The 27,322-nt window shown below is 38.6% G+C and overlaps 1 protein-coding gene across 2 annotated transcripts; it reads right to left on the reverse strand.

The window, feature by feature from the left end:
• Positions 1 to 27,322, reverse strand: RXYLT1 (ribitol xylosyltransferase 1). Of its 2 annotated transcripts, XM_023736115.1 has the most exons (7): positions 26,987 to 27,188; positions 25,179 to 25,334; positions 18,379 to 18,481; positions 7,868 to 8,182; positions 5,312 to 5,482; positions 4,537 to 4,614; positions 1 to 682 (listed from the first exon to the last, which is right to left on the reverse strand). In XM_023736115.1, the coding sequence occupies exons 1-7, from the start codon at positions 27,153 to 27,155 to the stop codon at positions 265 to 267; spliced, it is 1,410 nt and encodes a 469-aa protein (XP_023591883.1). In that variant the 5' UTR covers positions 27,156 to 27,188; the 3' UTR covers positions 1 to 264. The 2 variants fall into 2 exon arrangements, with proteins under 2 accessions (XP_023591883.1, XP_004381612.1); XM_004381555.2 differs by lacking the exon at positions 4,537 to 4,614 and having other exon boundaries at positions 246 to 682; positions 26,987 to 27,322.

Here is a 27,322-nt window from a genome sequence, read left to right on the forward strand (position 1 = left end):
TGAGTATTTGTGGATGAGAAGAGCTGATAACTATTGAATCATTCCACTTTGTAGAAATGGGTTTCAGTAACATTTTAATTGCATTTTCAGCTTGTACACAGGAGTGGCCCAATAGGGGAGGGCTTAGACAACATTACATCATCTAGGATTTACCAGGATACCTTAAAAACATTCACAAACACACACACACATACACACAAACCCAACATTAGAAATGATTAAAAAAAAAAAAATCAGATCTTCGTTCAAAAAGATAACGAAGAGTTAACCTTTATTATTCATTAAAAATGTGCTTTCTATAATATCAGTGAACCTCATTTTCAGTTCTGTTTTGAAGTGTTGATACCACCGAAGTAACATTTTTCTCCTTTGAATCTTCTCTCGTAAAATTATAGTCTTCTCTTGTTCCAAAACAGCAGGAAGTTCCTTCCAGTTCTTAATAAAGATAAAGGGAGCGCCCATGGACTTGAGCAGCTGCAGAGGAGCACTGTGGTGAACAGATGTATTTCCACAGCCACCCGGTGTCATCACATCCTCAACAACAGGAATGGAGCCATAGGAGCAAGCCTCATATATTCTGTAACTCTCTGTGTTTACCCCTGCTGGGCACAGCGTAAGATCGCTCTGAAGCAGAGCATCTTGATAATTCTTAAAGCTTTCATTTGTTTCCTGAGGCTGCCACCTAGAGTATCAGAAACGTAACTTTAGTGTTTACTTTACTGAGCATATCTTTTGTGAAAGAAAATGATAAACGCATTACAGAAATGACAGGCAGAAGAACTATAATCTTGCTCAAATAGGCCCTTGAAAATATTTAAGAATCCTAAATTTGAAAAATTTACAGCTTCATGCTTTTTAAATCTGGTATCACCATAAAATGTGTCAACGAATAATATTAATTCATCCATATTTTCTGGGTGCCAGGTACTCTCTCCACCCCACCAGCCACCACCCTCCAAATCCCTGCCTTCAATGAATTTATATTCTAGTTCCAGTGGTGGAGACAGGCAATAATCAAATCAAAACAGTAAATTATTTAGAAAGTATTAGTGATGGGAAGAAAAATAAAGCAAAGAAGTGGAGAGGGAGTTCCTGAGGGGATAGGGTTACAGTTTTAAATAGGTGACCTGGAATGTCTCATCATGGGGGCATGTGAGCACCAAGTTGGTGATATGGGAGCAAACCATGCAGATATCTGGGGGGAGAACAGAGTGTAGGGCAGCTAAAGGCCAGGAGACAGCTAAAGGCTCTTGTTCCTTGGCATGTTCAGGAAACAGCAGGGAAGCCAGGGTGGCTGAAGCAAGGTAACCAAGAGGGAAAGATGTAGAAGGTGAGAATTACCAATGTGAGATCAAATGGTCAAAATTAAAACAAAGATGAGAAAGTAAGGCGGCAGGGAAACCAGAGTAATGGAAACAGAACAACCAGAACAGAAATAATAGGAGTGTTCACACATTGTAAAGAATGTAACCAATGTTACCGAACAATTTGTGTAGGAATTGTTGAATGGGAACTGAAACTGCTGTGCAAGACCACCAAAAACACAATTAGTTAAGAGAAAAACAAAAACAAAAAACCAAAAAAAAACTAACCCTAGCCTTAACCCTAACCCTAAACCTAAGCCTATCTGGAAACATAACTCTATTACCATGCTTAATGCTAACCCTAATTCTAACCCTAAAGCTAACCATTACCCTAAGCCAAACCAAACACAATCCCAAACCTTATCCTAACACTAACCACAACCTTAACCCCAGCCCTAATACTAACCCTAATGTTAACCCTAAACCTAACCCTAATCTAATCACTAAACCTAACATTAACCCTAACCCTCATTTCATACCACAAACCCAACTCTAACCCTAAAGTTAACTCCAACTTTAACCATAACCATAATACTAAACCTGCTGCAAACCCTAAGCTTAACTTAATCCTAACACTAAAAAAGAAGATGTAGAAGATGAGGTCAGAGTGGCCACAAGGGGCCCTATTGTGTAGGGTTTTGATCAAAGAGGTGATATGACCTAATCTATATTTTACTAGGGAGTCCCTAGGTGGTGCAAACAGTAACGTGCCTGGCTGGTCATCGGAAGGCTGGAGGTCCGAGTCCACCCAGAGGCACCTTGGAAGAAAGACCTGGTATCTACTGAAAAAATCAGCCACTGAAAATCCTAGGAGCACAGTTCTACTTTGACACACATGGGGTCGTCATTAGTCGGAGTTGACTCGATGGCAAGTGGTTTATATTTTATCAGAATCAATGTGGCTGTCATGTACGGGAGTAAGGGTAGAGGCTGAGAGGCCAGTTAGAAAGCTAGATGTTCGCTCGCGACCTTCCCTATTTTCTCAGTCAAATAAGAAATAGAGTCATAAGTTACGAGAAGTTGGGGGAGGAGGTGGTAAACAGTTTGAGGAGAGAGAAGAACGTATGAAACAGTCTTTTAGGGGAGTGGAAGAATACACGGACGAGGAAAATGTACGATTGCCGGGCACTTGAGGTCAAGGTAATACATTTAAAGTGAGGCTGATTAGCACCTTTCTCCAACCAAGTTCAGCTGCCTGGGTGCAGGTACAGAGCCGGTAGAGAGCTGGATTTAATCAGAGTTGGGGCTTGCCAGATTAGGGAGATAACAAACTGAAGGTATAGGCAGTCATGATTGACTCTAAAATGGAAGTGAGGTAAAGAAGAAAGTGAAGACATGAGTGCAGCAAAGGACAATGAAAAGGTGGTAGAAATAATGGATGTGAAGCCCCAGTTGGATCGTTGGCATCAGATTATTACAGGGAATGAACCTGAATGACAGGAAATGGAGGTTACAGAGAGGAATGTTAGAACTTGAGAGCATGGAGAGGTTGCAGTTCTGTGTAATGACACAGTCTAAGAAATCAAAGTGAATGGCTGAGATCAGGTGGAGGCTCCCGTCATTGGAGAAGAGGAGGCAAAGGAACTGCAAGACCAAGGTGATGGAGGGACCATCTATGCAGATTTGGAAATCACCAAGAATTAAGACTAGTGTTGGTGACAATGAGAGCGTGCCAGGACCAAAACACTTCAAGGAATTAGGAGGATAAACCCAAGGGCCAGGAAATGACTTCAAGGAGGAAGGATAAGAGATGGTTTTCTCTGCTGGCATAAAATTTAAAACTGAGGGTTTTTGGAAGGACAAGAGAATGGTCTGGAAGCAGCAATGAAAAGCAAGGAGGTCACCTACCCCACCTCCAGGCCCCACTGAGAGGAGTTATTAGAATAATTCTATTCCCACAATAAACTTTTGTTATGTTACACTGTCTTCATCATTCCACTCCAGGTACACTGGCCCCTGGTTGTTCCTCAGACATGGTAAGCATGCTCCTGCCTTAGGGTCTTTGCATTTGGAAGAGGCTGCACAGGTCTGGCTCACTATTATTATTCACTGTTGCTAAGCCCGCATTATCTCAAGATCTTGTTTTTCCCTCCCATTGCACTCTCTATAAAAAGTTTAAGATTAACCGATCTTCCTCCTTGGAGGGTGGAAAACAAGCAATAATGATCTAGGAATGACAAACCGAACAAAGCACCCATCTTGGGACAAGAAAACCAGGATGTCGCCAGATAACCCCCAAGAAAAGATTAACTCATTTGGGAACTAACACAAACTTCTAAGACCCATAATCCTGTCCCTATAAAAGTCTTCCGCCAATCTCCAGTTGGGGAGATGGGGTTTTTGGAGGAATCTATTCTCCTCTGTCTCCTATTTGTCGACATATAATAAAACTCTTGCTGCCCACCTCACTCCTGTCTCAGAATTGGCTATTGCGGCCGGCGGCTCCAATCCACGTTATTGCGGTAACACGTTTGCTTTTCCCTCTGCCTGGAATACTCTTCTCCCAAAGGACTCATCCCTGCACCTTCTTCAGATCTTCACTTAAATTTAACTTTCTCACAAATGCCTTCCACAGCCGTGCTAAAACAGCAATAATGCCCTCATCCCCAGTCCTCTCTGTATCTTTTCTCTGCTTACTTTTTTCACATTGCACTTCTCGCCTTCTGACACTCAATATATTTTATTTATCTCCTCCAACAAGCATTTAAGGGCCAGGATGGCATGGACTTTTGACAGTTTGGTTCACTGTGGCATCCCTACTGGCTAAGACAGTTTCTGGCATACAGTAGTTGCCTGATAAATATTTGTTGACTGAATGAATATAATATGATTACATTAACAACAGAGTTGGGAGTTATTCCTTCTAGAAGAGCGTATCTACTACAATTAAAAAACAAATTCTAGATCTAGAAGCATATTTTTTAGGCATCACTTCTTTGATGACTCTGCTTCATATACACAAAACGCCATTTTTTGTTTACTTAAAAATAAGGTGAAGGAGTCCAAAATTTCTTGCTTTACTCCATGAACACCTGTTTCCTGATTACCACGTAAAAGATGGAAGAAAGTTCACAATTCTGTTTGTTGGCTAAGTCAACTAAGATCCTGAAATCCCTTTAATCCTATTCATCCATCCATCCTTCCATCCACTCACCATTTATCCTAGGCCTACCTCTTGCAGAGTCCTATGTTAGATCTGGGGGATTCAAAGACCAGCATGTGCTCCTGTCCCCAGGGTGGCGTCAGGCTCCTGAAGGTGTGAGGAGTATGCATGTGAGTCTTGGTATACTGGACTGGTCTGATGACCTCATCTCAGGGATGAACCTAAGACCTTAGTGGCATTCATAATGTCCTGTATAGCAAGTCTGACTAACGCATATTATGGAGGTCACCCTAGTAATTGACATTTGCATATGACAGGTACTAGTGTTCCTCTTCAACTATATGGATTATAACTACAGGCAGTCCCTGGGTTATGAACAATCGACTTACAGACAACTTGTACTTGCCCTTTAAGGTTATATAAATCTGCCCTCACTTTGAAATGACTGAACCAACCCCTATTTGCAACAAATTCTTCATCACAATCACATGCAGCTTTTAGACCACTGAAAAGACTTGGAGCCTTTTCTTGCACTAAAATAAGGCTAAATAAGAACTGTATGCTCCTGTTAGCGACTTACAAATTCAACTTAAAGGCACGGTTAGGGACAGATCTCGTTCAGAACCCGGAGACTGCCTGTGCAAGAGATTCTCCCTATTTTAAATATATACAACCCAGTTTCTATTGTATTTATTTCACAGCTTTAGTTATCAACGTAACTTCTTGGGAGAGACGGGTATTAATGAAGTTAACAATGCTTCTTTGGAGACCTTCTGTGCTGTCACGCAAAGGAATTCTCAGATTAGGAAACAAAATGGATGAATCAAGTAAACATAGAACTTACTGTTCTCTTGCTGTGACCCAGCAAAGCTTATCATTCCCATCTTGTTTCAAAATCTCCATTAATGCTTGTCTGGATGAATTTTCATAAACAGTTCCTAAGAAATTACATAAGTATGGCCTCTCATCATGTAACATTGACCAACTTGCCTCCACGACAGGAAAATTCCTGTATCTATAAAAGATAAGTACCCGAGTTAACAATATATGACAAATGGATTGGCAAAATTCTCAAAATCCAACATTTTAGGGAGCATGATGATGTAGAGAACAGCTTTAAAATATTTTCTAAACCCCAACTTATAATAATTTTCCATGCTTACTTTGGAAAAGTCCCCAAACCTACTGACTTAAAAAAAGAAATCTCACACTGACATTTTACAAAATTGCCATGAGATTATGTGCCTAATCCTCTTTGGTTTTTACATTCATCAACTTCCATTAGTCACTAGCAACTGTTACATAGGGTTGAAGTCCAGACCTTTAAAGTGAAAAAAAAAAAAAAACTACATTCATAATGATCATGATTTAACCAGTGTTTTAGCCAGGAGATGGAAAGATTACAGAACACATATTGCTATAGCAAAGAGTTCTGCAAAATTAATTCCAAGAGCCTTCTGAATAGATTTAAAAAAAAAAAAAAAAAAAAAAGCATGCCACACAGGAGAGGCCTGCTGAAATGGGTCCATGCTCAAGGGCATTTGGAAATAACAGGGATCAAACTGTGGGTCTGAAATACAATTTTCACGTAAGAGCAAAGCTTTACATAACTGTCTATAACAAAGTTTCTCAACCTCGGCGTCATTGACATTTTGTGACAAGCAAAAATGTCTTTATTAGACATTGCCAAATGTCTCCTGGGGGGCAAAACTGTCCCCAGTTGAGAACTGATCTAAAAGAAAGATATTGGCCTAGTCTAACACCACCAGAATTCCAGAGTTTCTGTCCTATACTTTATGTATAGGGTATACAGAGTTAGCATAAATAGTAATCTTTCGTTTTCAAAACATTTTACAAATATGGGCTCTACTCAAAAGATAGCTTTTTCAGAGGGTCTTAAACCTGGCTGTACTTAACAAAAATCTTTTTGTCTAGCCCTACCTCAAACTTTCTAAGTCAGAATCTCAGGGTGTTGGGCCAAGAAATATGTCTTATTTATGTGCTTCCTGGGTGATATTGTGTAGCCAGCTAGGCACCAGTCTAAGGCCACGTTTAGAAGCCAGTGGCAGAATACTGAATATCCGAGTTCACAAAAATCACGTCAGTGAGATTTTTCATAATTCATCCACCCAACAAATATTTATTGAGTTCCTCCTCCGTGCCAGGTACTGTTTTAGACTCCGGGGATTGAGCAGTGAACAAAAGAGACAAAAATTCCTGCCTTCTAGAAGTTTATACACCAGTGGCAACTTACTCTTAAAGTCAATTTACTCTAAATTAAAACCCTTCTATAACAGAAAGATAAGAAATATATTTTCCACTTTATAGCTGAAGACAGACTTTATATATAGCAAACATATTGAGAAACCTTAGCTATCATATAATTGACCCCTCATTTTACATACTAGGCTTGCACAAATTCAACCAGTCTTAGTGGCAGATCTGAACATGTCACAATCCTCCCAAACTCAAGGGCCCAGTGTGCTTTTAATATTACTGCCCTCAAAGTAAAATTTAAAGGCAGTATTATTAAAGGTTTTTTTTTAACTATAAATTACATAGTTTTAAGAAAGTCTGTCTGCCATTCTCTGCTAAGCATCTCTTTAAAACACTCCTGATAAGCTTGAAAATTCATCTGATGCCTTCAGGTTTTAAAACAGAAACAAGAAACTTTGCTCATTTGTTGTCTTCATAAAAAGATAAAATACTACAAAAATATCATTATTGTCACTGAAGCATGAGACCAAACCGTATTTTTGCCTCGAAGAAAGATTGTACCTGTCCTTAATGATACCAAAAGAATGAAAATTTCTGCAAATCTAAAACACAAATCTTGATTCAGAAATTCACGTCTTCGCCCGGACAGGGAATACAAGAGAGAGTCCCTGACGGAGCAGAAGAAAGATGGGATGCAGAACTCAAATTCTAGTAGAAAGACCAGACTTAATGGTCTGACTGAGCCTGGAGGAACCCCAGAAGACACGGCCCCTGGAGTCTCTGTTAAGCAAGAACTAAAACCACTCTTGAAGGCAAATCTTCAGTAAAGATTAGACTGGACTATAGACATAAAATGATACTCGTGGGAAGTGTGCTGCTTCTTAGTTCAAGCAGATATACGAGACTAAACGCGCAGCTCGTGTCTCGAGGTGAGATGAGATGGCAGAAAGGGATAGGAACTGGTTGAATGGACACGGGAAATCCGGGGTGGAAAGGAGGAGTGTGCTGTCACACTAAAGGGATAGCAACTAGGGTTACATAACAATGTGTGTATAAATTTTTGTATGAGAAAATAACTAGCGCAGTAAACTTTCACTTAAAGCACAATTAAAAAAACAGCATTAAAAAAAAGAAATTCAGGTCTTAAAGAGTCTAGAAATGTGTAGTAATATTTTGTACTTACGTTGCTACTCCTAAAGGCCACTGGAAAACATCCACTTCATTAATCCAGGGGCTGTCATATATTATGAAAAGCAGCTCAACAGAGCCTCCATTTCTTTTGAGGAACTGGCTTATCCATTCATTATTACAATGTTCGTTTCCAAGCAAAACAACAGCAAGATGCTGGAGTTTTTGAGTTTGTACTAAATTTTGGGCATAAAGTAACCACTGGGTGGCATAAAAGACTTTCGTTTTCTCTCTTCCATTTAAAATGAGTACCACATTATTTACATCAATGGAGAAGTACCCTGGAACTACAGCTGGACCAGTGATGAAGCTGTTAAACAAACAACAAAATAAAAACAACAAATAAACAAAAACAGAACAAAGCTATTTGGTACCAGATGTTGTTGATCATTTTATAGAAAACCTATGAGATTTAATCCATATTCTTTCTAGAAATGTAATTTGTATAATACAAGCTCTTTTGAACAAGTCTGGAAGATGGGGCATGGCTATAGATTAATCAGAAGCTTTGGTTATAGACAGATCAATTTGCAAGTGATAATTAAAAATGTGGTAGTCTTTTTTACGATTTTAACCCCATTCAAAATAAGTACTGGCTAGAATAACGTGAGACTCTGCAAGTAAAGGTGTAGTTCAAACCAGAAAGGTGTTTAATTAAAGTCAGTAGTACCCCATCTGCTATTACGCTCTTCATCTGAATGAAGCACCTGAATCAATGGGTGAGAAAGTGTCAATGAATCGAGAAATGGTGAACGACATTATAAGCATTCCATGAAGGGTTAAGTCTGAAAAATATAATGGTAAGGAAAAAAAGCAAGCTACAGAACACTCAATAAAATATAATTACATGTAAATCAAAAAGTATACAGAGAAAATTATTTATGCTTATGCATCTATCTAGTAGTATAAATGTAAACATAAAAATTTGCATGAAAGGATACACACCAAATTCACGACAGTGGCTGTCTCTGTGGAGGAAGGAAGAGGAAAGAGTCTGGGGAACTGTACGAGAGAGTTTCAGTTTTATTGGAAATATTTTCATTTTTTTAAGAGGAAAGTTAAATATCTAAAGCAAATATGACAGACAGCTGGAATTTGTTAGTTCTGGGTGGTAGGTAAGTGGGAATTTGTTGAATTAGTCTCCGTTCTTTACTGTATTTTCAAAAGTTTTCATAAGAGGATTAGGCATGTTTCGTAACTCACACTTTCATATCAGGTGCTGCTGAGAACAACCAACAGCACTGAAATTTTTTAAAGCTATATATATTAAATATAAAAAGATCTATCTTAAAATTAGTCACACTGGTCCTGGATTCTTTACAATTTGCTAGAACCTTTTCATCTTTAGCACAAATATGCTAAAATCCTGCTTTGATTGCTTATTATTACTGGGAAAGAAAATTAACATTTATTAATTGCTCTTTACATACATATGTACTTTGCATGGTTTATCGTTTAACCCTCACAACAGCTCTTCAGAGTACATTATCCTTCCATTTTGCACTACGGGAATCAGGCTTAAACTGCATAATCTATAATGTAAAAATCAGCAATAAGCAAATGAGTAAAACTCGATGCTGAGTTTTGAACCAAGAGCTGCCTAATGTCAGAGCTTAAATTCTTTCAGCTATGTTATAGTTAAATTAAGGAGCCCTGGTGGCACAGTGGTTAAATGCTAGGCTGCTAACCAAAAAGTCAGCGGTTCGAACCCACCCGGCTGCTCTGAGGGAGAAAAGACCTGACAATCTGCTTCCGTAAAGATTACAGCCTACTAAACCCTATAGGGTTCTACTCTGTCATATACGGCCATTATAAGTCGTAACTGATTCGATGGCACATGACAGCAATGGTTAACAAGTACTATTGATATTAGTTAAAACCTAGATATATATTTTGTTTCTATGTATATGTGCCATGATTTTCAAATTATATTAACTTAGTAAAATTATAGTAACCTGCAGGGATTAGAACTATGTTTTCAGTTTGCTCTGGACAGTGTCTGGTGGATTTGAATTGCTGACCTTTTGCTTAGCAGCTGTAGCTCACTGTAGCTCTTAACCACTGCACCACCAGGGCTCCTACCTAATGTTACAGGTGGTTAAGGACTCAGTGATAAGTTAGTAATTTAATTCACAGAACATGAGGTGCTAAAAAATACTTCAGTTTCAGGGATGATGACAGCTAAGGTATATGTTTAAAATATTTATTATTCGTAGTATATGTTTTATCTCTACTTTAGAATCATGTTGTTGTTGTTGTTAGGTGCCATCGAGTTGGTTCTGACTTATGGCGACCCTACGCACAACAGAATGAAACACTGCGCGTTCCTGTGCCATCCTCACAATCGTTGTTATGACTGAGCCCATTGTTGCAGCCACAGTGCCAGTTCATCTCTTTGAGGGTCTTCCTCTTTTCTGCCCACCCTCTACTTTGCCAAACATGATGTCCTTCTCTAGGGACCGATCCCTCCTAATAACATGTCCAAAGTATGTGAGACATAGTCTCACCATCCTTGCCTCTAAAGCGCATCCTGGCTGTACTTCTTCCAAGACAGATTTGTTCGTTCTTTTGGCAGTCCATGGTATGTTCAATATTCTTTGCTAACACCATAATTCAAAGGCGCCAATTCTTCTTTGGTATTCCTTACTCATCGACCAGCTTTTGAATACACATGAGGGAACTGAAAATACCATGGCTTGGGTCAGTCTTCAAGGTGACATCTTTGCTTTTCAACACTTTAAAGAGGTCTTTTGCAGCAGACTTCCCCAATGCAATGCATCTTTTGATTTCTTGACTGCTGCTTCCAAGAGTGTTGATTGTGGATCCAAGTAAAATGAAATCCTTGACAACTTCAATCTTTTCTCCGTTTATTATGATGTTGCTCATGGGTCTGGTTGTGAGGATTTTCATTTTCTTTATGTTGAGGTGTAATCCATACTGAAGGCTGTAGTCTTTGATTTTTATCAGTAAGTGCTTCAAGTCCTCTTCACTTTCAGCAAGGAAGTTGTATCATCTGCATAACGCAGGTTGTTAATGAGTCTTCTTCTAATCCTGATGCCACGTTCTTCTTCATATAGTCCAGCTTCTCAGATTATTTGCTCAGCATACATACTGAATAGGTACGGTAAAAGGATACAACCCTGACATACACCTTTCCTGACTTTAAACCATGCAGTATTCCCTTGTTCTGTTCGAAGGACTGCCTCTTGATCTGGGCACAGGTTCCTTATGAGCACAATTAAGTGTTCTGGAATTCCCATTCTTTGCAACGTTATCCATAATTTGTTAAGATCCACACAGTTGAATGCTTTTGCATAGTTAATAAAACACAGGTAAACATCCTTCTGGTATTCTCTGCTTTCAGCCAGGATCCATCTGACATCAGCAATGATATCCCTGGTTCCATGTCCTCTTCTGAATCCAGTTTGAATTTCTGGCAGTTCCCTGTCAACATACCACTTTTGAATGATCTTCAGCAAAATTTTACTTGCATGTGATATTAATGATATCGTTCAATAATTACCACATTCGGTTGAATCACCTTCTTTGGGATAAGCGTAAGTTGGCCAGGTAGCTGTCTTCAAATTTCTTGGCATAGACAAGTGAGCATTTCCAGTGCTACATCTGTTTGTTGAAACATCTCAATTGGTATTCCATCAATTCCTGGAGCCTTGCTCTTCACCAATGCTTTCAGTGCAGCTTGGACCTCTTCTTTCATACCATTGGTTCCTGATCATATGCTACCTCCTGAAATGGTTGAAGGTCGACCAATTCTTTTTGGTAGAGTGACTCTGTATTCCTTCCATCTTCTTTTGATGCTTCCTGTGTTGTTTAGTATTTTCCCCATAGAATCCTTCAATATTGCAATTCGAGGCCTAAGCTTTTTCTTCAGTTCTTTCAGCTTGAGAAATGCCGAGCATGTTCTGCCCTTTTGGTTTTCTATCTCTAGGTCTTTGCACATGTCATTATAATGTTTTCCTTTGTATTCTCAAGTCACCCTATGAAATCTTCTGCTCAATTCTTTTACTTCATCATTTTTTCCTCTTGCTTTAGCTACTCGACGTTCAAGAGCAACTTTCGGAGTCTTTTCTGACATCCATTTTGGTCTTTTTTTTCTTTCCTGTTGTTTTAATGACTTCTTGCTTTCTTCAAGTATGATGTCCTTGATGTCATTCCACAATTCGTCTGGTCTTCAGTCATTAGCATTCAATGAGCCACATCTATTCTTGAGATGGTCTCTAAATTCAGGTGGGATATACTCAAGGTCATACTTCGGCTCTTGTGGACTTGTTCTAATTTCCTCCTGCTTCAACTTGAACCTGCATACGAGCAACTGATGCTCTGTTCCACAGTCGGTCCCTGGCCTTGTTCTGACTGATGATATTGAGCTTTTCCAGTGTCTCTTTAGAATCATACACAGGCACAAACATTAGAGCATGAGAAGTCTCCAGTCCTCCTTGCTCACCTTAGGCCAATTTTACAAAGGAGGAAAAGGAAACCTTGAGAGAGGTTATATGACTTTCTTAAAGCTAATGGACACTAGGGTAGATAGGAGATGGTAGAGATGGGACTCCAATTTAGCTATTTGACATTAAGCCCATATACATCACGTGACTATTTTAAAGACTGCCATACAAACTTCTATGTCATTTTCTTTTTTAAAAAATAAAACATTGAAGAAAATTGTGAAAATTAATATTTCATTTCAATTTCTAACTCTGATAGTTAAGTGACTAAAAATGTTTTTATCAGGGAATTTGTAATAAGAGTATGTACTAATACCTTGAGCTTTTTACTATGTCCTGAGTGACATATCTCAGTTATTGTTTATGTCTGATATTATTATTCCTAAGTGTTATTTCTACCGTGTGACTTTGAGGCATGAAGCATTTTTCAAATTGTATATATCTATTTATTGCTTTGTATAGCATAATAGGAATTCTTGGGTGGCACAAATGGTTAAGTGCTTGGTTGCTAACCAAAAGGCTGGAGTTTTGAGTCCACCCAGAGGAACCTCAGAAGAAAGGCCTGGACATCTACTTCTGAAAAGTCAGCCACTGAAAACCCTACGGTGCACAATTTTACTCTGACACACATGGGGTTAATAAGTCTCAACTGACCCAACATCAGCTAGTTTTTTAAATTAATTTAACATTCTATAACAATATCATGACTTTGATTAATTGTATATTATGAAAACCAATACTAGTTTTATTTTTTGCAGTGCTGCTTTTCCCTACCTTTAACAGCATAAAATGTCACCTTTATATTTTCCCCAGGTTTGAAGCTAGCATTTTTCCAACGTAAGTTTCTCTTACTTTTGATTTATTTTCATACTTGTTTGTTCATCTAAAGTGGACAAACCCCCAGAGGCGTAGCGAGGCAGGTGGTTAGAGGGGGGCATTTGCTCCTGGGCATAAATGCAAGGGGGTGCCAGATGAGGTTGGTCAGTACATTACCCGCCCTCAACCCCATCAACCCCATGAGCTCTGGTGGTGCAGTGGTTAAGTGATACGGCTGCTAACCAAAAAGTGGGCAGTTCAAATCCACCAGCCACTCCTTGGAAAGCCTATGGGGCAGTTCTACTCTGTTCTTTAGGGCTGCTATGGGTTATGGATCAGAATCGACTCAACAGCAACCGAGTTTTTTTTTCCCCTACGAGGCAAGTGGGGTGCGGGGTGAGGGGAGTGGGGGGCACAAATTTAGAGATTGCCCCTGGGAGCTTGTTACCCTCCCTATGCCTCTGTCAACCCCTTGTGAATAAGCAGGTTTATCACTGAACAATTTATATGATTTATATGTGCCATGATTTATTTTTCAAATTAATGTCTAATCGATTCCTACTCAAGCAGATGTCACCCATGTGTGTTACAAGAGAACCATGTTCCGTAGGGTTTTCCATGGCTGGTTTTTTGGAAGTAGATTGCCAGGTTTTTCTTCCAAAGTGCCTCTGGGTGGACTTGAACTTCCAATCTTTGGTTGCAGCTGAGCAAGCGCGTTAACATTTTGTACCACCAGGGGCTCCATTTGCCTCCTAGCTAGTTTTCTGTTTTTTTGTTTTTTTTTAGTCTCACTATATTATGTTCCTTTTTCTAATGAATGGTCAACCATAAATTGTATTGAGATTGTACTTTATTTAACTTTTACCTAGTGGTTCTGGGGATTTTCACAAGGTTTTCTTATTTGGTTTCATATTATTTCTTTGCATATAATAAACAATGCGACTTATGTTCTAAAATAATTCAGAATTCACCATATTCAAATTATGTGTTGTACTTTTTGCTGTTGTTTCTTGAATTTAGAACATTTAAAACTACTGTTTCTGGATGCTAAAATTTGTAGATGAAAGTCTGAGGAAAAAAATCTTTTTAATCCCTTTGTGCCTCAGTTTCCTCATTTGAAAAATATAAATAATATTTCATAGAGTTGTGGTAAGAATTAAATTAAAATATATACACTGTGTAAAACTGTGTTTGGCACATTGTAAGCACCTTATAAGCATCAACCATCACTATCACCATTATTTTTCTAAAGGACATTTTAACATTAAAAGAATAACTGTGACATTATGAAAAACTGATTACATTATCCTTGTGTCATAGATTGACTTGTGCCCCCAAAAGCATCTGTCAACTTGGCTAGGTCATGATTCCCAGTATTGTATGATTGTCTACCATTTTATCATCTGATGTGATTTCCTTATGTGTTGTAAATGCTATCACCATGATGTAATAAGATGGATTAGTGCCAGTTATACTGATGAGGTCTACAAGATTAAGTAGTGTTTTAAGCCAATCTCTTTTGACATATAAAAGAGAGAAGCAAGCAGAGAGACATGGGAACCTCATACCACCAAGAAAGCAGTGCCAGGAGCAGAGTGTGTCATTTGGACCTGAGGTTCCTACGCAGAGAAGCTCCTAGACCAAGGAAAGATTGATGACATGGAACTTCCTCCCGAGCCAACAGAGAAAACCTTCCCCTGGAGCTGTGCCCTGAATTTGGACTTGTAGCCTACCAGACTGCGAGAGAATAAATTTCTCTTTGTTAAAGCCATCCACTTGTGGTATTTCTGTTATAGCAGCACTAGATGCCTAAGACATCTTGTTTACCAATGAAAATTTTATTTGGGACTTGCACTGATTTATGGTCCAGCATTTGACTAAAAGGTAGCATCAGTAACTACTAATCATTAGTATTAGATAGAAACACTTTCACTCACTGTGATGAATAGTGAGCTTTGTAAGTTTTTAAAACAGTAACATCTGGAAATTCTAAAAATAGGATTAGACATTTTATTCTATAGTGATCTTTTAAAGTAAGTTCAACTTTTGTAAGTAGTAGATGCTCACTAAGAATATCATAATTGTACCTTGATAATAATGAATTAATAAATAATTTAGCATCAAACTTTTGTTTTATCAAATGGGAAGACATTTTATGTATCTTAAATCATTCCTATGTATGGAAATTATAGGATTCTGAAGGCAGTCTTTGGGGATAAGCAAAGGCCATGGTGACCAGAAGGAAGATTCCTCCTAAGAAATTACAAATAAGGTTGCCCTGTGAAGTTAAACTATAAATCCACATATGATGGACACGAGTAGAGACAAAGTTCTGTAAAGAGACAGAATAGGTCTCGGGCTACGTTGTAACCTAATTGAACATATTAATACAAAGAACGTGTCAATAAGGTATTTGTGGGAAGGAACATGGAATGTATAGTAATGGAAATAAAGAAAAAGGAGAATTGAGAGGCAGGGAGACATTGCAATGTCTATTTAAGTAACAGTAAAAATAACAAAACTAATAACAACAACACTTCTATATGGTTATTATGTGCCAGATACTGTTCTAAGCACTTTACATATATTAATGTATTTAATCTCACAATTCTCTGAGATAGGAACTATTATTTGCCTTATTTTAAACTTGAGGAAACCCAGGCATAGGTTGTTCAGAATCTCTCCCAAGGTCAGACAGTTAATAAGTGATGAGCTGGAATTTGAATCCAGTTAGTCTCTGCTCCAAAGAGCCCTGGTGGAGGAATGGGTAAGCGCTCAGCTGCTAAATGAAAGGGTGGTGTTCAAACCCACCAGCTGCTTTGCGGGAGACAAGAATCTGACAATCTGTTCCTGTGAAGATTACAGCCTAGGAAACCCTATGGGGCAGTTCTACTCTGTCACATGGGGTCATTATGAGTCAGAATCCACTTGATGGCACACAACAAGAAGTCTCAGCTCCAGAGTCTGTGCTCTGAATAACTCAGTTACACTACTATACTACCCAGAGGGGCAGGGCTTCATCAGAGGGAAGTTTAGCTTGCCCCGTGTATATTCATGTATTCATAGCCTCAGCACAGGCTAAATGCTAAGCAATGCATGCGATGCTACCGATTCAATGGTGAAGGAGGACTCATGTTCCTGCCTTCTGAAACATGTCAAGTTGGAAGCACTAAATGTAATGAAATCATGTTTTTCACATTCCGAACATGCAGTAAAATTCCATATTTAAACTAACAGTCCTCAATTAACTGGATATCACTTGTAGCTTACCTGTATGCAAAGAATGTGCTAGTTAAACCAACATAAGCATGTGGCCTGATTGATAATTTTATTTCCATTTTGAATGATTTACCTGGTATTCTGGATGACATAGTTTGGATTTACGAGTTGGTAAGAATCAGCATTCCTGAGCCTTATCAACTCTGGAACATGGATGATATTCTTTCTACTTCTGCCTCTGGATTGTTGTTAGGCTCAAATTAAATAATATAAACACTTTATAAACTTAAAGCATTATTTAAACATAATGTATTTATACTTATTTACAGCAAGTATCCCAATATTACTTACAAACTCTTTCAATATCTTTAAGGTGAATCACTACTTTTGCCCTCACTTTTGGTCAAATAAGAATGGTGAATATGTTGAAACATTTAAGCTGGTACGCATGTAACCCAATTTAACTCAAAACTTGCAATTCCATAAAGGTTTATTAATTTTGGATAAATAAATTATGTATGCTACTCTTCATGAGCTAAAATTTTAATAACCTGTTTTAAAAAATCTGCTACAAGAGTGAACTTCCTTGAATACACAGTTCTCTTAAATTCTAAGAGGAAATAGCATTGATATTTGATTATAATATAAAACTTCAGATAAAAATCTCAGAAAAGAAGACTAAATTAGGCTTTCTTTTGGCAGTTAATGCTAAATGTTTGGTTAAATCCTTTGCTATCATAATAACACTATAATTTTAAGCTAAAGACACTAACTTCTCTGAATTTTTAAGAATTATCCTGAAAAGTCTATATATTATGGATAAAACTATTAGAATAATATCCATAACATGTTTACTTTTCAAATACCAAAATTTCAGAGTTATATGCATAACAGACATTTACTTTCAAACACCTAAATGCAACTATTGTAAATTTAGGACTATGTATAAACTCTTAGATGGGATTAGATCAATAGAAGCCTGAATAGAGATGAAGCAAAAATAATCATTACTAATATTGATTTTAAAAACCTCTTTACGTTTAAGAAGATATACGCAATGAAATTGCTTTCCAAGAGTTTATAAAGTAAATAAGAAATTAAAACATCAGTGAAAATTAAAATGAAATTGAGATTAACTATAGCTTTTCCTTTTTTGATTTATATGGGAAAGAAATGGAATCTCAAAAGAAACTAGAATCTTTGGTTCACAATTTTCCCCCAATACAACCGTCACATGAAATCAGCATTTTAAAATAATTATTTTTACTTCAATAAGAAAGCAAAATCTAACGGAAAATACCATTTTTTTGGTTTTAACTTTTTATATCATGAAATTATAAAATGTTTCCTAAATAAAATGATCTTAATTCTAGCCGTTTAAAAATCTTTATGAGATATACAGTTGTATGTAAAAGATTTTTTAAAAATGACAGCCAAAAAAACTCAGCAATACATTGATTTTATTGCATCTAAAAAATAGATTTCTGAGTATTGTCGAAAAATGGTAATCTAAACCATTAAATCATATACTAGAACTTACATAAAATGTCTTAATTAAAATTTCAATAGCGTAGCAGCAGCTTTTATACTACCTCAATACTACAAAAAGTGAATAGGACTATGTTATTAACAAGAAAAATGAAAATACTTTCAAGTTTACATACCATTTTTCTAAAGTATGAAACGTTAAATGCTTGTAAATAACTGACTTTTAAAATTTGGAGCATGAACTTTTCCATATAATCAGAAATATTTTGTTAAAGATGAAACAGACATGATACCAAAAAAATAAAAAAAGAAGTATTTTGTAATGTTCATATTTCATAGGAAAATGTTCAAGATAGGCTTTAACTACTAATACATACTCACGAGATTTATTTCTCTATTGTTCACAAGCTGAAATAAAACTATTTTATATAAATATATTTTCCTCTTATTTTTCTTCTAGTATTTACACAAAACATTGTACCTCAATACATCAAGGTTAATGTTGCACAACTAATACCTGAACTGTGTTCTTCCTACAATTGAATTTCCTTCTCTCCACTGAGCAGTCACATCAGTGGGATCAAGTACACCTTCAAAAATATGCTCCCACAAATACAAACCTGGTAATAAAAAACAAAAGAAAAACATTTACCATCTGATTTACTCTAGAGTGTGAGATGAGTTTATATTCTGTCCTTTATATCATTTGACTACAAAATCAGATTTTTTTTTTGGCACTACCCAGTAATAGCTCAAAATCATCAATAATATATGAGAGACAGAACTCAAAGGCTGTCAGTGTAAAATGTGGCTAAGTGTGGGTTACATTAAAGACAACAACCTTGTTTACTGTAAGTCTGAAAAATCCCTAACTATCATTGGACCTTGAGTATCCATTTTATCCTGAAATGAGATGTGTTACATTACAATATAAATTGCTGTAAGATCAGAACTGTTTTTATATTATAACAAAGTGGGGGAATTCACCATTTAGTGCCACCACCACCAACAAAACAAAACTCATTGTTGCGTCAATTCTGAGTCATGGTGGCCCCATGTGTTACAGAGTAGAACTGATCCACAGGGTTTTCTTGATTGTAATCTTTTTTTTTTTTCCTTTTAAACTGTGTTTTAGGTGAAGCTTTACAGAGCAAATCAGTTTCTCATTCAACAATTTATACACAACTTGTTTTGTGACATTGGTTGCAATCCCCATGATGTGTCAACACTCTCCCCTTCTACACTCCAATTCCTCATTTCCGTCTGTCCATTATTCCTGTCCCTTCCTGCCTTCTCATCATGGCTGTTGGGCAGGTGTTGCCCTTTTGGTCTTGTATACTTGATTCAACTAAGAAGCACGTTCCTCATGTCTGTTATTGTTTGTTTTATACCACCACCATCACCCACTGCCACTGAGTTGATTCCGACTCACAGCAACCCTACAGAACAGAACAGAACTGCCCTGTAGACAAGGAGTGGCCGGTAGAATCGAAGTGCTGACCTTTTGGTTAGCAGCCGAGCTCTTAACCACTGCACCACCAGAGCTCTGTTTGTTTTATAGACCTGCCTAATCTTTGGCGGAAGGGTGAACTTTGGGAGTGGCTTTGATTCTGAGTTAAAAGGGTGTCTGGGGGCCATAGTCTTGGGGGTTCTTTGAGTTTTTGGCAGACCAGTAAGTCTGGTCTTTCTATGAGTTTGAATTTTGTTCTACATTTTTCTTCCACTCTATTGTGATCCCTGTCAGAATGGTTGGTGGTGGTAGCCAGGCACCAACTAGTTCTTCTGGGCTTAGGCTGGTGGAGGCTGTGGTATTTGCGGTCCATTATTGACTGTAATCTTTGTGGAAGTAGATCACTGGGCCTTTCTTCCACAGTGCCACTGGGTGGGTTCAAACTGCCAACTTTGAGGTTAGTAGTTGAGTGAAAATCATTTGTGCCACCCAGAGACACTACCAGACGAGCTTATGTATATACATACACACACATTCATGTCAACAGAATACCACCTTGTTCTCATTTGAACACACATCCCTCACTGCATGATGCCCTTCGCTAACAAATGTCACCGCATCTTTTCTCTGTAGGGCAGCCCCTGATGTTTTATTATCATTCACCTGAATGAAATCTTCTAGAGTATAGGAGCGCAGTGACACAGTGAGGTAATCCGGAGATCACAAAACACCTCTGGGAGACCTGTTTTAGTCACATTGAAAGACGTGTTCTGTTCCATCTCATTACACCCTGATATAAGTGACACCCAAACAACCATGTTTAAAGACTTGACCAATTAGATAAAGCAGCTTTCCAAACATGGTAGGCTGAATTATAACTCCCAAAGATGTTCTCATCCTAATCCCCCAAACTTGTGAATATATTCTTTTATATGGCAGAAGGGACTTTCCAGATGTGATTAAGTTAAGGATGCTGAGGTGGGATGTCATTTGGGTGGGCCTAATATAATCAGAAGGGTCCTTACAAGAGGGAAGCAGGAAGGTCAGAGTAAGAGAAGTAAATGTGACAAAAGCAGCAGAGGTCAGAGCAATGCAGGGCCATGAGCACAGGAATTTAGGCGGCCTCAGAAAATGGAAAAAGCAAAAAACAAACTCTCCCCTAGAGCCTCCAGAAGGAACACAGACCTGCTGACCCATTTTAGACTTCTGACCTCCAGAGCTATAAGATAATAAATTTGTTATTTTACACCATTAAGTTTGTGGTGATTTGTTACAGCAACAATAGGAAACTAGTACAGATTTTGGTACCTGGAAGAGGGGTGTTGCTGTCAAATACCTAAAAATATGGAAGTGGCTTTGGAATTGGGGAAAATCCGTATCATCTTAGAGACCACGTAAATCATCACAAGCAGACTATTGTTAGAAATATGGACATGAAAGCTGCTGCTGGTGAGGGCTCAGAAAGAAACAAGGAACATGTTGTTGGAAACTGGAGGAAAGAGGATCTTTGCAATACAGTGGCAGAAAGCTTAGCAAAATTGTGTTCTACAGTTGTGTGGAAAGCAAAACTTGTAAATGATGAACTGGATATTTAACTGAAGAGATGTCCAGGCAAAGTGTTAAAGGTACAGCCTAATTTATTCTTACTGCTTATAGTAAAATCTGAGAGGAAAGAGACAGATTACGGGGGAGAATTGTTAAGCAAAAAGGAACCAGCACATGATTTGGGAAATTCTCAGGCTACCTAGATTGTAAAAGATGATAAAATTAGGAGATACACTGTGAGGAAAGTGTGCTCTGGAGAGAAAGCCAAGGATGTGGCTGGACAACCTTTTGCTAGTGTAGTGGAAGGATCAAAAGGTCAGAGTATTCAGTCAGACCACACTGCTCTTCGAGGAAATTAGTTATGGGACCCACAGATCTCCTCAGTCATCTAAGTAGAAGTCAGAAATAGAGGTAGGATTATCCAAGAAAGATCTGTGGAGGGTCCTCTTGTCTAATGGAGTGAATCTCCATGACATACCTGGGAAACCCAGAATGTTCTTGAGAATGTTATATCAGCAGAAACATTGCCAACTTGGGCTGAAAAGGACAAAAACATGGAGCATTTTGGGAGCAGATAACTTGTTTTCTAGTTTCACAAGGCCACAGGACAGGAATTTTGCCCCAGGATTTTTGGGCACTTAAGATTTTAGACTTTGAGTTAATGCAGTAATGGGTTGAGACTTTAGGAAAGGTGAATGTATTTTGCATGTGGGATGGGCTTCAATCTTTGGGGGCCAGAGGGCAGACTGTGTTAGGCTGAATAATGGTGCCCCAAAGATATTCATGCCATAATCCCCAGAACCTCTGCAGATGTGATAAAAATAAGGATGTTATGATGGGAATGTTATGATAATCTTGGATTATCTAGGTGGGCAAAAAGTAATCACAAGGGTCAGAGTGAGAGAAGGAAATGTGATGAAAGAAGCAGAGGGCAGAGTGATGTGGGTCATAAGCCAAGGAATGTGGGCAGCCTCTAGAAGCTGGAAGATGCAAGAAGAAACAAATTAACTCCTAATGGGTCCAGAAGGAACACAGCTCTTTTGATATATGACCTCCAGAAGTGTAAGATTTTTTAAAATTGTTTTAAGCCACTAAGAGTGGGAAAATTTGTTACAACAGCATAATGATACTGAAACACCAAAGAAATGTTTTCAAGTGGTTATAATGAGAACAGATAGTCATGTGTTACTATAAACTCAGGTAGCTTTACTTTGAATATTCATTTTCCTTTCTATGGTTTATGCTTTCAAAGATATTACCCTGAAAACATAAATCATCTTTATCTATTACTCCTGGCTTAAATTATAACCCCTCATTGATAACATCAAAATTTAGAGTCTCTACCTCTGTCACCTCATTTGAACTCCATGCTTATTCCAAGTGTACATATCTACTTGGATGTCTTCTTACCTCAAATATAACATATCCAAAGTTGATTAATCATCTTACCCCCAAAACAATTTCCCTTCCTCTTCACCGTCCCTCTCAAAGGAACTATCATTTTTCTCAACTGTCTAGGCTCAAACTCTTGAAGTCATTTTTGATACTAACAATCTTTAATCACTAAATTATATACACACGCACACACACACACGCATATATATTTTCTTCCCTTCAAAATGTTTCTTTCCGATGACGTACTCATAATCTAGGTACTTATTACTAAAGTAATGCATCTAGTGTAGCGTACATCTAGAGCAATCACATCTGGAGTACAAAGTGGCCACAAAGTCTTTAATAATTGTGGTCAGAAGTTACCACTGTAGGCTCTAATTTCTGCACAAATTTTTACTTTTCCCCCATGTTTCTCGGACTTTTCCAGGGTCAATGATTGAACGTCATCACATCAATTTCTGAGAGTTGCTTTTAGGTCTTTAACTTAGTGTTGCTGAATCTCAGTCTGCTCTGTATTATTATTAATCTGTAAAAATTATTCATTGCAGAAAAAATTAAGATAACAAAATATAAATACATCTACAATCCCACCACATGTAAAAATAAAATGATTCACAATTATAAATGTAGTATAAATATAATTCTATAGTCTTCTTTTAACAGACACGTTTCATAGATAATTTCAAAATAGTTATTTTGTGCACGTAACTTTTTCCTTCTTTTATGGGATTGATTTTAAGACAAATTCCTAGGAACAGGATTGCTGGGTTAAGAGTTATATATTTTTTGATACTTCATACCTATTACTGAATAGGTTGCAATTCCAAGCTGGCCTGTATTTTTCTAAAACCATCTATGTGTCTACCAGATTCATTCTCAAATAAAATGTTGCTTTGGTCAACTGAAAATAAAACAAGGAAATAGAAAACGGAATCAAAAGGACTAGGTTTCAGCTGAGTTCATTTACCTTTAGCAAGTCACTTAGATTAGCTGCTGCTTAATTTCCTCAACTATGAAATGACAGGCTGAATTAAAGAGCGCTCTCGGAGTTCTTTTCCAGATCTAAGATTCTAATCACTTCTGTGCTCAAGAGCTCTCAGCATGTTCGGTCTGGCTTTCAAGGTCCTCCGTTAATGTACAATCCTTATATCCAAACATTTTTTTTTTTTAAACTTCTCAATGTGAGCTTGATTTAAAAAAGTCTGTTTCTTTACTGTTACCAAAAAACTTCTGTCCCAATTCCCACTCTACTGCTATTAACATTTTGCTAAAGGAAGGGCTCTAACATTTATTAAGCATCTACTTGATGGAAGATGCTGCTAGGGCTTTACATAAATTAATGTACTCTGCTGATTGAAAGCATTATGGTAGTTGCTGTACGGAATACATAATATGAGGCAATACAAGCAGCAACTGAATAGTACAGATTATGTATAAATTTGGAGGGTTTTATAGAAGAGACATTTGAGTTGAGGGTATTATATGGAAAGTTATACAAGAAAGGTAGATCTTTAGTTAGGTCTTTAAAAGCTGATAGGATTCAGCTATAGAAAGGGGACATTTTAATAAGGATAATATGAACAAAGGCCAAAATTACCAAACTGTGCAAAGATGACTCTAGCTAGGATAAGGGGTTATGTAAGCAAAGAGCTGGAGATTAGGCTGAAAAATATACAGTGGGGTCAGACTGCAGGAGGCCTTGAATCCATAGCTGAAAAGACTGAATTTGATCCTGTGCCTGGGGAATAGAGTGATGAAAGTAGCGTTTGATAAAATTCATCCGGCTACTTTGTGCTTATTGGATTGAAAAAAGAAAAGTCTAGGAACATGGAAAACTGTTACAATATAATTTTAATTAAAAAGTGGAATGGTCAAGTGGGGAATTAAAGAAATCAATACTGGTGACTTTATAAAGGAAAAAAATTGATACAACTTGATGATTGGAGGCCTCAGCTGGACACCTGATGGTAGTAATCTTCAAGAGTTTGTATTTACACCCACTAGCGAATGCATTTACCAAACACCACATGCCTGGACCTGTTCTCTGTTCTCTTTCCTCTAATCTGGTACTTTTATCCATACCCCTTATTATACATAAATCCAACTCATATTTAAACCCAAATAAAATCCACTGCTGTCAAGTCGATTCTGACTCATAGTGATTCCATAGGGTTTCCAAGTCTGTAGATTTCTATGGGAGCAAGCTGCCACATCTTTCTCCCATGGAACAGCTGGTGGTTTCGAACCACTGACCTTTCGGTTAGCAGTCAATCATTCTAACCACTGTGCCACCAGGGTTCCTTAACCCATATAAAGCCTCTCTTAATTCACTAAATCCTTTCTGAATCTTCTGGCCCTCACTTTGCACCCCATTTTCTACTCTACCATAATATATAGGTTAGAACACTAGACTCTCAGGACACTGGGAGCAAAAACGCTTCTATGGGCAATCAAGTTTAATTAAGTACATACTATATGCCCATCTTGGACACGCACAATAAACACTGGCATATTAATGGGTCTGAGAAAGCCCTACAGTAAAAAGTTCTGTTTAACTTTTTTCAGTTCAGTGTCTCCCAAACTTGTTTGGCCACCAACGGCAGGGACCACATCTTATACTTGGTCTTAAGTGTCCAGTAAATACACAAATTCATAAAAATTCAGTTGACATAGGCATTTCAATATAATGATACCACATGATCTACTATTTTCTATTTAGAAATAAAGGTGAACTATGCTGAAGGTCAACAATGGAATATATGCATTTGCACAGAAAGGAGAAAGGTAATATTGACGAAAAATGAAAAAGTGCACCATGATGCCTTAATTAATGGTGAACTAAACTATATTAATTAAAATGAATTTGATTTAATGTTAATAAAGTACATTTTATGGTGCTTTGTTACTAACTCTATACATTAACTTACCAATGGCAGCTTTGCCCCAGATCTGTACACTAAGCTCTGTTTTTCCTTTCGTGGATTTATTTACTATTTGAAGGCTAGTTTTAAATCTGTGTTGTTGCTCATTTTTTTCATCTCCTTCCCAAGGATTCCATTCTTCACTTTCCAAAGCAGACTGTTCTGTGTTTTAAAAAGAGTAAAACTGTTATCAGTAAGGTAAAACAAAACAACAACAACAAAAAAACCCAGCTGCTCTGAGTCAATTCTGACTTGTGGCAACCTCATGTGTGCAGTGTAGTTGTGCTCCTTTTAGAAGCAGATAGCCAGGCCTTTCTTCCGAGGTGCCTCTAACAAAAACCAAAACTCCTTGCTGTCGATTCTGATTCAAAGTGACCCTATAGGACAGAGTAGAACTGGCCCATAGGGCTTCCACTCATGCCACCAGGGCTGGGTAGGATCAAACAGCCAACCTTTCAGTTAGTAGTCAAGTACCTAACTATCTGCACCACCCAGGGGCTCAGTAAAGTAGTCAAGTACTCAGTTAGTAGTCAAATACTTACCTATCTGCATCACCCAGGGGCTCAGTAAGGTAAAGCTGCACTTAAGTCATTTAAATTACATGTTAAAACAAAAAAACCAAACCCATTGCTATCTAGTAAATTTCGACTCAAAGCGACCTTATAGGACTGAGGAGAACTGTCCCATAGCGTTTCTCAGGAGCAGCTGGTGGATTCGAACTGCTGACCTTTTGGTTAGCAGCTGAATGCTTAACCAATGCGCCACTAGGTCTCCAAATTAGATGTTAGGGAGTTCTAATTTCATTCTCACTTCAATTTTTCCAAGCGATAAAGCAACTGAATTTGAACACACACACACACACAAACGAAATCTGAAAGATCTTAGAAATAAAAAGTTAACAAAGACAGGATAATTATATCCTCTAAAACAAAACCTTTTAAAATAATTGGATAATATGTATCAAGCTACATGTTTAACTCCTGCACTTTATCCATTATATGTACATTAGAACAAAAACCTAGTTGCCATCAAGTCGACTGTGACTTATGGCGACTTCATGTGTGTCAAAGTAGAACTGGACTCCATAGGGTTTTCAATGGCTGATTTTTTTAGAAGTTGATTGCCAGGTCTTTCTTCCAAGGTATTTCTGGGTGGACTCAAAGCTCGAACTTCCAACCTTTCCGTTAGCAGCAAAGCTCCTTAACCATTTGCACCACCCAGGGACTCCACTGTACATATATAACCTATGCATAAAAACTTGATTTCAGAATGTAAAGTGTCCACTAGCTTTAGATACTGTTGTACAAAATTCTGAAAAAAGGGAGTGATAAAAGCTGAGTTCGATCGTGGCACAGGTCAAAACATCGGACAAGGTGCCAGAACCTGGAGGGAAAGTGCTCTGGCCTTCTAAAGTTAATGCATGCTTACAGAAGACTTTTTGTTTCAATATGGCAATAGCTGTCTTAAACCCAGAGGCGATTTGCAGCCTCCTACAGCATTCCCAGGAATCTCTCCGGCATCTGTGACGTCTTGGACACTCAATACATGTTTTAAAGGTGTGCGCGCCCGTCAGCCTTGGGGTGGGGAGCTGGGACGGCGTGGGAGATTCGGACTAGGATAAGGAAAACGCACACCCTCCAACCGGGAGCTCAAGGCTGGCTCACAAGAGCTGGAGAAGGAAAGCCCACGCGGGTGCCCAGGGACAATCCGGGGCCGAGAGCCGGGTCCGCGCCGCTCAGCTCGGCTCCGCACGGCCCCACCCCGCAGCCCACGTCCAGGCGCGCACGCCGCAGGGGGCCGCCGCCCGCTCCTACCTCGGCCGCGCCTCTCCAGCGCCGGGGCCGCCCCCTTCCTGAGGCCCCGCGGGGACGCGGCCGGCGCCCGGCGGCGGCGCCCGAAGAAGACGTGGTAGGCGGCGTAGAGGGAGAAGAGGCAGTACAGGGCGATCAGAAAGGAGCAGAGCCGCTTCCGCGTCAACCGCATCCCACCCCGGCCTCCCGTCAGCCCACCGCCTCCATGCAGCGGCGCCGAGGAGAAGCCGCAGCCGACACCGTGGCCCTGGCAGCGACCGATGCAGGCCCAGGACCAGGCCCGGGCCCTCCCTTCCCGCGGCTCCTCTGCCCCGTTCCGGCTCCCTTCGCCCCGCCCCC

This window comes from Trichechus manatus, unplaced genomic scaffold (assembly GCF_000243295.1).
Source record: "Trichechus manatus latirostris isolate Lorelei unplaced genomic scaffold, TriManLat1.0 scaffold00086, whole genome shotgun sequence".
Lineage (NCBI taxonomy): Eukaryota > Metazoa > Chordata > Mammalia > Sirenia > Trichechidae > Trichechus > Trichechus manatus.